The following is a 12929-nucleotide window of genomic DNA, read 5'->3' as shown; positions in this document are numbered from 1 at the left end:
CATTTACTTAGTGGTGTGTCTTAATGAAATTATTTCGTAAAATAAGATGTGGTGTGCACAGTAGTCCAAATGCTATTTGTTTCAATTAAATATTTTAAGTAAACGATCAAGAAGACATACTAGCTTGCTTGTATTGCCGATTACAATCAGATGTAAAGATTTATTAAGTAAGGACACTTGCAATTGTCTTTTGGCAGAAAGGTCAAATTGCTATATGTCTGATTTTAATATTTGAAGTAAAAGATAAAGTGAAATTTTTCAATATAAGTAACTGTACTTGAAACTTACCATCAATTCAGTTAATCTTAGCATGTATAAATAGAGCATACACTTAAAACACGTGTTTCTTGTCAAAATAAGCTAACATGGGAGACCTTAGCATTATTTGTTTTCTAATATCGTTCATTATTAGAAACACATACTTACGTTAAAATCTGTTTTCTTCTATAACAAAAAGTAAAATCACAAAAAATACCGAACTCCAAAATACAAAATGCCAATAAAAATATCAAATTACAATATAGTACAAAATACATTAGATTGACAGAATTTGTTATTTTGTGGCAAATTCCAGACACAATATTTGTTTAGCAATTTATAGCAAAGTGCCTTTTGTAGACTTTAGAATCACCACAGAATGCAAATACCAGTGTATTTTGTCAAGTCAGATTTATATTCACTTACGAGAGAAGAATGTATTGCCATTGTCAAAATAAGGGTGATAATATTTTGAATATTATAAATACAGTGTTTGTTAATTAAATAAAAACGCATCATCGGACATATACTACATTTTCGTTATGTTGTTTGTTAAATCTGTACTTTACTGTGTTGCTTGTTTGTGTATACTAGAAATGTTGGGGTTTTTTTCGTTTTTTTTTTAAATCTGTAATGGTCATTTGAATAGTAACAGCATCATAAATCTTAAATATATGAATCTAAAACGTTAGGTCACGCTTATATTTATATAATGTTTTAGATATTTCTCTTTGACATTTCGCTTGCAGCCAATATACTTCTGTTCCTGCACGTTATCATCAATATGTTGTTGCTTTGTGCTATTAAATAACAGATACTTAATAACCTGAATATATTTTGAACATATCTAAATAGCCTCCAAAATAATCAACTTTGGGACACATTGTCAACTTGTTATATGCATACAAAGTCGTAGGGTTCCAATTCCTATTTGCAATCCTATTTCTTTTACAAAATGAGACATTAATTTGTCAATTTTCATTGATATCCAATTGTAATATATATCTATAAATACATAAAAAAAAAAAAAAATTTGGAAAAACTACATCACCTTGGCATTACCATACACTATTTGATTCTAACAAGAACGTTAGAATACATTTTCATTTTCCCGCAATATTTTCAAATATTCCGATTTAATTTTTTATTAAAATTATTGTTTCTTGAATGATGACATTAGAAACGAGTTCTCAAATTTTTTAAATATGTTATATTGTTCTTTTGTATTGATCATGTTGATTCCACATTCACAAAAACACAGGAAAAGACATTCCAATAAATCAGTAAACAAACCAAAGAGACAATTATAATAAAAAAAACATTTTCAATGGTTTGATTAGTTATACTTACTTGCACTTCCAACATGCGTATCTGTACCTCTTTTGCATTGATTGTGGCCTAAAATGGGATTATTCAAATTGTACTGCTATTTATTATACTTGGTCTTTGTGCATTGCGTTAAGGAAAAGACATAATAAACATGTTATGAATAATAAAAAGTAAACAAACACCTGATCCCATATATTTTTAAAATGAGTTTTTTATCTATCATTGATACTATGCTGTTGTAGACAACGATTCTAATAAAGACATGTTCTTTTTTATAATTTTCAGAAAGCTCATATCAATAATAATTTAAACTAAATAAAGGCAACAGTATTATACCGCTGTTCAATAAACGTGATAAAATGTAGAAAAATAAGTCCATACTTAGTGGCGAAGATTGTTACATTTGTACTTGTCTTCTGACAATGACGGACCGAATGTTGATCTCAAGATAGCTTTTGAATTATTTTGTTGTTGTTTTCCTGTTTGAATGAGATATGCAGTATATCGCATTTAATTCATACAAAAGTGATGGTCTTGACTATTTATTTTAGGACCCTGTCAAATTCATCAAACCGTTGGACTTAAATGCTCCTGCTGAAGATTTGTTTATTAGAAAATCAATTTGGACGAGCCACGTGTACAATGAATGTTCATATGTTGTAACACTGGATCTCCTTTTATCACCAGCCTAGAGGCCAGTACCGTGCTATATACATTATTTATAGTCTATGTTTATAAACTTTCAAATTTATTAAGTATAAAGACAATAAGGTCTAACTATCTCAGAGGAATTGAACTTATATTATTTTGACTATTCGTGTTGCTAATTTAGTAAAAATGCACCTCAACTGATAATAAAGTATATATGCCTTTACAGTTGCGTTTTTTGTGTGTGCCGATATAGGCTTAGTCTTAAAAACTTTTCGGACGCATCAAAGTTATATAGACTTATTTTAAATATATGTAAATAATAATTATTTTAGCATGGTTAACCGATGTATGTATCTAGTAAAACAGTTCATGCTGGCTATTGTGTTAGTTAACAATGAAACAAAATCTGAGAAAATAGAATAGCATTATTGTATGTTTGTTTTAGCTAAGAATAACGACGTGCGCCAGAACTCGTTATATTATGGTAAGTAAAAAATGAAAAGAATATGATGTTTTGCGGGAACCCGATAAGTGGTCACAACATTGTTCATATAACATGAAGAATCGATGCGCACATACCGAAGAATGCATTTTAAATGTCAGTACGCCATAATATGACGTTAGACATGTGGTTCCACCATTCACAATTATATAGCTATTTAGCATTTTATATTTACGCAGTGTAGAGCAATGCTGATGCATTTAAACAATTTCAAATCTTATTTACTTTCCTCGAGTTTTCTCAATATTTAAATTTGGCCATATGAAGAATTAATAAAATGAGAATACCAAGGCAAAATCAGCATCAGCAAATTGCCTGAGTTACAAACCACAATTGAATATAATTTTAAGTTCAATGTAGCCTGCGGCTTTGGTTAGCTGATGTTCCTTGACCTTGTCCCCATTTTATAAAAATTGTTGGACAATCAATACAATATCTACTGAGTATTATTTCCGCAGCTGAGGGATGAATCAGGTGTGGAATAATACGAGATAACTTTCCATACAGGTGAAAACAAATTTGTTTACATTTTTTTTTAATTTTGTAGTCACAAAATGATAAAAGACATTAAAGCACATGTGGCCTTAGGTTTACAGATAAAGCAGAAGAAGTAAACGACCATAATACATATTCAAATTTATTTATCAATATTATAATAAAAGTACTTCAGTTAACTGTGTATCTGTTTCTGTTTCTGTAATAATTCTTCACCTCCAATATATGAGATCGAGGAAATCCTCATTTAAACCAAAACCCAAATAATATCACACGATATTGTACATTTAACTTTAAAGTATTTACAGTTAAACATAGACATTGAAATTCATCAGTGTTTCTAGTCCCGTGAAATTACAGAATAGGATGCATAGGACACAAGGACTGACAAACACGTGATACATCCCATCGTCTCAGTTTAAAAGGGGAAGAAAAAAAAATATATAACAAAATTTAAAATAGATAAAAATACACATATTTAAAATTGAAACTCCATCACCAGATGTAATATTTACAGCCATATATTACACAGAATTATAAATCCACTGTTGCAAAAAAACAAAAAAACAAAAAAACAAGCAAATAAATAAAACAACACAAAACAGCACAAAACATCAAAAATCAAAAATTATAAAGTTGAAAATTAAAACAAAATATGTTGAACTTAATAAATGTATTGGAGTACCCTATCCCTTTTTCGATCTTATTGCTGCTTTATATCGAGCACTGTGCAGGTTGTGCAAATGTCTTTTGCAGTAAAATTCCAGGATTATCAATAGATATAAGAAGATGTGGTATGAGTGCCAATGAGACAACTCCCCATCCAAGTCACAATTTGTAAAAGTAAACCATTATGGGTCAAAGTACGGTCTTCAACACGGAGCCTTGACTCACACAGAACAGCAAGCTATAAAGGGGCCCCAAAATGACTGTGTAAAACCATTCAAACGGGAAAACCACAGTTTAATCTATATAAAAAACGAGAAACGAGAAACACTTATGAACCACATCAACAAACGACAATTACTGAACATCAGATTCCTGACTTAGGACAGGTGCAAACAAATGCAGCGGGTTTAAACGTAACAACCTTCACCCTTATCTGAAACGATAGTGTAAAATCACAGCATAGAAAGACACACTATAAAATATCAACTGAAAATGGCTTAACTCAATCAAAAGACATATTAACATTCACTGATCGAATAAATTTGATCTATGATACAATGCAAATACAAAATCAATAAAATAAGGCGTGAATAAATAAAGGCAACAGTAGTATACCGCTGTGAGATGTTAAACAATAAAAAAAAACAACAACAACTTTGAACAAAAAGCCGCCAAGTACAATAATATATCAGTTTGTTTACTGATGACTTCTGTGCATTTCTCATAAGTTAATTTTTGTTTGTCAGTAGAACAGTTCAATATAATTTGTATTTTCTCTTCATCTAACATCTGAGCTAGTTTCAACTTGTATGTTTTATATAGTTCTGTTTCTTTATCTTGTGTTTTCGCTTGACGTGTTGATTCTAATAAAGTAAGGTGAGTGGAAAATGTTTAATATATTCGTCATCTTCTCCACATAGAAGGCATTTTGCACATACTATTTATGATTGAATCTTGAACGATTTGCTTGAAATATGTAAAATCCGCTTACTGGTTTTAGATATAAAACCAGGTTTCATCCAGCATTTTCTACATAAGAAAATGCCTGTACCAAGACAGGAATATGACAGTTGTTTTCCACTCGTTTAATGTGTTTGCGCTTTTGCCATTTGATTAGGAACTTTCATTTTTGAATTTTCCTCGGAGTTCGTTATTTTTGTTATTTAACTTTTTAATAGGTACTCTATATGTGTCTCGAGCTGATTGTGTTGGAATATATATTAGGGGGTGTTGGTTTTCCGGATTATAAGATTCTACATTCATGTATCCCAAATGTTTATAAAGTTTAGTTAAAGTTGTCATTTGAGCTTTCCATTTTTTGAATACCTCTTGATAGATCAACTGTTTCAATTGCGTTTTTTTTTGTATGGTGTTTCCAAGAGTAGATAAATGTCTGGTAGATTATATTTCCAGAATATCTTTTTGACCATGTTTAACCAAGAGTTACTCTGTACTGATTTTAAGTATAACTTCCTCTTGGCAATTTGTTTCTCTGTGGCTGTTTCGGTAGTAGAAATATATTGTATACAAATGTCAATATTCTAAGATGGAACTGTCCTTCTGTTGGAACGAGTCTAGATATTATATATATAATACAACACCAGGAGTGTTTTGTGAGAGAGAAAGAATTTGCTTGATCATTCGTTTGTGAAATTTCTCTAGTTTTTCCATATTGATTATTTCCGGAACTATAATTTCTAGTCCATATATTAAGGTTGGTATAATATATATTTTCATTAAATGTATACAGGTGCTAAGGTCTAATCGATTATTTCCATGAAATCCGACAGACATTAGACTGTAAGCTGTATTTCTTGCCTTTGTGATGTTAATATTAACAGTGTTCTCGATTGTTTCCTTCTCTGTTGTCGATCTCTGTATGACTAAATATACTGCTTTATCTACATTTGGAAGTATTGAATCATTGAGTTGTAATTCAATGCTGGAGTTGTTATGTTTAGCTTTACGATCTTTCATTTGAATAAATACACTCTTTTGTGGTTGAAATTTATAGTGTTCTTGGCAATTGAATTTAAATGCCATATTGAGGATAATCTGAGCTTCTTCAGGATCTGTATAGTTGATAACTATGTCGTCCGCACAGGCAGTTGCTTAGCAACGTATATACCCAACTTGCATGCCTAATCCAATATGTTCAAGGTTATGTAGGAGTGGGTCTTCAAAAGTTGTATATAGATCCGCACTCATAATTCTTCTTTGACGTACTCCTTGTTGAATGTTAAAAACTTCAGTGACTAGTCCTCCTAATTTTACAGATGATGAAGTATTTGTGTGTAGGCTGTGAATCAATGTCCAGAGGTCCCAGGTTATACATTCTGCGCAACATATTGTGTTGCACTACAACGTAGTAGGTTGTTTTGGTGTGCGTTAGTAACTGTATCTTTGCTAGCCAAGGCCTACGATCCAGTCCACTCCTCTCCACCCTTGGCGGATTAAGATAGAATTCCAGATACACGAGGTAATGATTTTCATCGGTCGCAGTTGTAACTGGCTGCATCCAATTGAAAAGCGCCTTCATGATGATCAAGTGTAAATATAGAAAATGTAAATAAACGATTATCACGTGCTAATTGTACATGAAGTCTGTACCTTAAAAGATAGGGCGACATATAGTGACAATTTTAAAGTTCTTAATCAACAAATTGAAGTTCCTGAGTATGTTTCTTGTGCAAATATTGGAATGTCAACGTATAATTTCGATTCCCGCTTCACGATATTTGTAAACACTAAACAAATCCATTTTTACACCTCCAAACTGAACAAGTTTCAAGTGCTGCCATTGGTCAAGAATGATGTAGTTGGAATTGGCGTGACATTTTTCTGCCGTAATATGGTGCAGTATTGTGATCACAATCAATGGTTTAATCTGCCAAGGGTGGAGAGGAGGGGATTGGATCGCAGGCTTTGGCTAGCGAAGATTTGGTATCTGGTGTAATTTTGTTTTTGAGAATCGATTCGATAACTTTTCCAAATACCGGGAGAACAGTTATCCTTCTGTAGTTCTTAGTATCGAGGATATTACATTTGTTTTGTACACAGGAGCTAGTAGGCCTTTCTTGAGTATATCTGGTTACATTCCTGATTTACATGTTGCTAGGATGATTTTGTGTGTACAGTCATGTACAGTATGTAGATTTATGGGCAGTGTTTGAAAGTAGGGAAAATTCTAAAATGGATATCATTATCCCTATGGGTCAGAAAATACTACAGTGCCACCTACGGACAAACCCCATATCGTAACGTCCGAGGCAGATAAAAAAATCCATGATTTGTTCCCAACATGTCAATCACCAGCAATAAGTCCACTTACCATATATTATAAGAAAATGCGTAAGCATCTCGAGAATGGTACAAATACATTAGTCAAAGTATCTAGATATTCAACAATTCTAAAAAAAAATCAATGCTTTTTCCATTGGTTATCAAAGCCTTGCTATTCTTTATCTAAAACTACGTATAACAACCGTTTGTTTTACATTGATGACGAAATAATTGAACGCAAATTCCAGTTTCTATATAGTTACAGTTTTATGTTTTTGTGTTGCTTTTATCTTTATATGCTAGATTATTGCATCTTAATTCATTTAGTAAAATGGAAAGCAATAAAATAAATACTCAGCACTCATTTCTGCACTCTGTTTGTTTCCCGTGGTTCCAATGACGTCTTTACTGTCCCTGAAAAATGAAGACGAAACAGTTTCTAAACACAGAATATTCTTAATTAATTTTGAAATTATTGTATTCTGCAAACACTCTTTACACATGTACAGCTACCAACTTATTTCAAGTAGAAATGATCAAATCTAAATCAGATTCATCTAGTCATACTTTGCAAGTTTCCATACTTTAAAATATATATACTGTACGTATAACAATTATAATTCAAAAAAGGACATCAAAATTACCAAAGTTTATGAAAATATCTTGAATTTGAATAAATACCCAATACTTAACTTTATATCGTCTGTGTGTCGTGAAGCCTAGGTTAAGTAATGTTATGTTCTGTTAGCATCGATTTATCCAATGCAAGACAAATTTGTGTACATCAACATTGGTATACGACATGTCCACTCTATCCTGAATAGCAGTACTAATCATGAACATATATAGTTAATGTCAATTGCTGGTTTCTAAATTACTCTTTGTTTACAACCATTATTCAATTTATAATTGTAATATTATTAAAAAAATATCATGTTAAAACCACAAGGTCTCATACTATAATCATTATGCACCATAGTATACTTTTCATCTTTTATAGATAGATGACTTACCGAAATTGCAACTCTCCGAACAGGTTTTCTATTTCTGTGCCTGATGGCTTCTTGTTTCTGTATGACACAGAAGGCGTATTAGGAATCTGCTTTAATACTATTTGGTCAACGTCACTTTTAAGTTGTTTTAGCTTTTTTAACATTAGTATATCTGATGTCGTTTCCATTTTCTTGATTTTCTTTTGCCATGTATGACAGTTCTCTACAACTCCCTCATATACTTCACAATATGCAGACATACTTTTTATTTCTTTCTGTTCCTTATCCTGTACTTCCTTGATCAAAGCTTCTACTTTCTTGTCGATCAATTGCTTCCAGTAATTTCCTTCGTCAGTAATGGTCTTGATGACTGACTTGACTCCCTCGCGGTAGATTTTTGTTTCCATCTCAATTTTGCTTATGTTTTGCCTCGATGTTATTACCTTCGATTCAATGTTCTTGACAAGTTCAGATCTGAGTTTTTCAGCTGATTTAGTCAGGTCTGTCATCAAATGACGATTGTGTTTCTCCACAATGCAAATTCTACACACTGGAGTATCACAATCATGACAGTAGAATAAAAAAGTTTCTTCGTGTTCTGTACAGAGTAGTTTTTCTTTCTTGTTAATGTTTGGTCCGCTTACAAACGTGTGGTCTTTACTTATCTTTGTACGTAAATGAGATAATTTACAGCTTCCGCAAAATAACTGATCACACTGCTGACAATAATGTTCACCCGGTCCACCAACACATATTTCACAGGTCGATGCAGCAGTTTGCGCCATTTTTATTTGTTTGTAGGAATCATAAACAATACCCGTTTGCTTGTTTGTTTAAATTTAAAGTATAATCCGGAAACATAAGCCAGTTCCATACTAACGATTAGCCATCAATTCATTTATAAAAATAAGTAAAAATAATAATTTAATTCACTTCGCTGTTCAAATAAATTTATGCTTTTTTTTTTTTACATAACATCGTTTGATATATTATTTTTTTTCTTTTAATCACTGTTTCAAAGCGAAACAAAAAATATGCAAATATGAAGCAGTTTTTAAAACGATGCTATAGCTAGATTTGTCTTCATTGCTTAATTATCACGAGGATTACTATTGTTTTATATCTATTGCATTACATAAGTTTATTCCGGTTGTGAAGTCAATTGTTGATTCTAAGTTGTGAACCTCAGATCACCAGACTAAATAAATATAAACAATCAAACGTGGCCTCTGTCAACCGAATACATTTCTTTACCTGTATTGGCTAGATTAAAGACACGTTTTACCTGATTGGTTACGCAGGGTTATGTTATGTATGAATGTCACCATTATTATCTTGATCAATTTAAAATAAGTTGTATACTATTGAGTGCGTATTAGTCAGATATATATTAAAATGTGGTTAAAACGTTAGAAAATTGTACCATTATAAGGTCTTTGCAAACTGTTGTAGAAAAATAGTTGTACTTTTTGTAAATACACATGTATGTGAATTTTTTTATCGATTGGCAGTGACGTTAATATTTATATTTATTCTTCAATCGACCTTTCTACTATACTAACACAGGTTTACAGATAACATGAAGCGATAAACGTATACTAGACGTTTATAGTCTCCTGGTATCTTTCTTCTAAGAGCGAACGTCTTTGTCAATTTACTGATTACATCACAGTTCAATTTGGGGTCCTCATTGCGGTCCGCGTTCAAGTCATGTCGATTTCATTCAAAAATATATTCAACGATTGGGATGGGAAAAAATGTACAAAATTAATTGCAGGATAAAGAAAATATCAGTTTAGTGTCTTTAAATATCATCTGTATTTGTATTCGGATCGAAACAGGAGTAATAGCTCGCTGAAGCTCGCATTTCACCTGTTTCCTAGCCTCGTGCACATACAGCTAATATTTAAAGACACTAAACAGTTATTGTCTATATATATCACTTCTTTTACACGTTTAACATGTGTAAGCACTTAACCACTCCATTTACAATAGTTTAGCGGATCGATTATTCTATTTTTATCAAACGACGACTGTTTACCTATACAGACAGTCCATCACCTTACCGATTTTGAACCGATTCTTATTTATAGATAAACTATGAGTAATCGATGTGTACATTTTTAAATAGTAGTGTGCTTAGAGCTTGTCTTGATAACCCTTTTGTCCTGTGATTAATAAACAAAACAAGTTATTTGGTAAAGAAAAAAGAAAAGCTAATAATAATTGTAGTGGTATTTGTACTGATTGTTTTAATACAGTTTTGACTATTTGATTAATTTTAAGAAATCTCTAGTCATTTGCTTTATAACTATGTATAACAATAATTAAATTCTATCAATGCCTTACATTCCGGTAAGTCAAGTTATCATTTGGGATCGTGTTTTTGTAAAGTTAATTGTTCGGGTTGCGTTGACTATGATCATGATTTGTGGTATGAATATAATGCAGATGTAAACGAACAGACCCCTTTCTCTGGACATAAAACCGAAATTTTATATATTTGAAATATATTTAAAAGCCATTTAGGTATATGTGATATAAGGTTATTATCAACGACACCTTATTTGAAGTCATACAAGTTATAGTTATCCATAGAATACTTCATTTCTATAATGTGATATAAAATTATTTAAGTATATGTGATGTAAAGTTATTATCAACAACACATTATTTGGAGTTATACATGTTATAGTTATCCCCAGAATGTGATATGACGTTATGTACACTGCAATTTACAAATCAAAGAAATATCATTCACATACTCTATGGATCCTTACGTTACAGACTTTTTACAGAGTTACTTTTATTTTATTGAATTCGTCAGTTGGAAATTATATTAATATGTTTTTTTGTATAATACGTTTAATTTCGAGAACTGTCCATATAATTTTTTCAAATACCGTCACACACATTTATTTTTAGCAATAGACCTTCTCATATACTTTGCTCAATCGGAAACCGAGATATATATACAAGAGTGAAAAGATACCAAGGGGACAATTATAATTAACCTTTTTCTGCGAGTCTTATATTTCCAATCGGCTGTTGGTAGACGAATCCAAAATTTCAAAAATGTTACTTTTAGAAACAAAAACGACAATCAAATACTTTACCTAAACATTTAATTTAAACCACTTTGATAATGTTATATGCAAATTAGCAAATATTTCCTCAGTTGTCCTGAACATGCATGTAGTATTAAAAACTAGACATTGATTTTTGACAGAAAACGTAGAATAATCTTTTTTAAGATGATTAGAATTACTTTGTTTATCTATCCAGCAATGGAAAAGAAAAACACTGTACACATGTTGTTATTGTGAAGATGAACCTGATCTGGCATATGTAAAATAAACTTACCATCATAGTTTCCTGAATTGATTTATTTACTTATTCAAATAGTCATATACTATCGATTGATTTATTTTCATGGGTACTAATTTTCGTGTATAAAACTTGAATCAGTACAATGTAAGAATACAATTAATGTACAGTAGTTTAGCAATGTTTAAATCTCGTTAATCGATTAAAATAAGCCAAATTAAGGCAATTAACAAAATTAAGTAAACTGATTATTGTTATTTCATACTGTAAAAAAATCCCGGTCTAAACTCGATAAAAAGTGAAGCAATAAACGCGAAAAGATATACCCACACTCAAAAAAAAAAATAACTAGATTTTACTTAAAACAAGCATTGTTTTTACTCATATCAAGTAAAAGAAAACGTAAAAATGTTTGTTAAAAAAATGAGTAATTGCTAGTAATTCCAAGTAATTGTAAGTAATTAGCTAGTAATTAAATGCAAGTGATTTTTCAATGTATCTTAAGAAATTCTTTTAATATATACCAAATATGTTTTTTTATATATAATAAGTAATTCTTTTAATATACATTAAGTATTTCTTTTTATTATAGTAAGTTATTCTTTTAGTACACATTAAGAATTTCTTTTATTATAGTAAGTAATTATTTTAATTCATATTAAGCCTTTCTTTCAATAATAGTAATTAATTCTTTTAATATACATCAAGTATTTCTTTTTATTATAGTGAGTAATTCTTTTAATACACATTAAGTATTTCTTTTTATAATAGTAAGTAATTCTTTTAATATATATTGAGTATTTCTTTTAATATTCTTAGTAATTTTTTATCACTTGTAAGCCATTCTTTTACTTATGGCAAGTAATTTTTGGATATTTGGAAAGCACAACAATTTTTATCCAACTCAATCATAGGTTTGAACGTTGTTTTCAAATTAGACTTGTTTATATTTTTTCGTTTGGGCTTGTATTATATTTGCCTTAGGGTTTATATGATCCGTTCATCCTATTTTGACTCCTCAAAATTCAAGAGTCTATCCTAAATTGAGGTAAATTGTTGGGCTTTCCAAATACCGTTTCGATTCCTAACATCACTGAAGAGACATTATTTGTCGAAATCCGGATATGGTGTACAAAAACCTTTGCACCTTTTGTTTGCGGTGTATCATCTTCTCCGCAAGTTTATTGTTTTCTGTTTAGTATTAAATTTAAAATTAAGATCCATTTATTACATCGGTGATCCGTTTATTTGGCAATCGCCAATGGCAGTCAGCAGGGTTTATGAACATTTGTTGTTCGACCTGTTAGTCAAATGCGTTTTGTTAAAATATACTTTTTCACTCTTTTGGTCTTTTGGAAAATGTTGTTTGTGCTGTATTTAGACCCCTCTAACAAGAAATTTGTTTTGCATGCACACGTATACAA

General features: G+C 30.8%; 1 protein-coding gene across 1 annotated transcript; it reads right to left on the bottom strand.

Annotated features, from left to right (window-relative positions):
• Positions 1-422: 422 nt before the first annotated feature.
• Positions 423-8963, bottom strand: LOC127714071 (E3 ubiquitin-protein ligase TRIM36-like). The gene is made up of 4 exons (XM_052220017.1): positions 8200-8963; positions 7541-7600; positions 1609-1656; positions 423-444 (listed from the first exon to the last, which is right to left on the bottom strand). The coding sequence occupies exons 1-4, from the start codon at positions 8961-8963 to the stop codon at positions 423-425; spliced, it is 894 nt and encodes a 297-aa protein (XP_052075977.1).
• Between the last annotated feature and the right edge of the window lie 3966 nt (positions 8964-12929).

This window comes from Mytilus californianus, unplaced genomic scaffold (assembly GCF_021869535.1).
Source record: "Mytilus californianus isolate M0D057914Y unplaced genomic scaffold, xbMytCali1.0.p SCAF_9, whole genome shotgun sequence".
Classification (NCBI taxonomy): domain Eukaryota; kingdom Metazoa; phylum Mollusca; class Bivalvia; order Mytilida; family Mytilidae; genus Mytilus; species Mytilus californianus.
The sequence above is the reverse complement of the archived record's forward strand: the minus strand, read 5'-3'. Positions and strand labels throughout refer to the sequence as shown.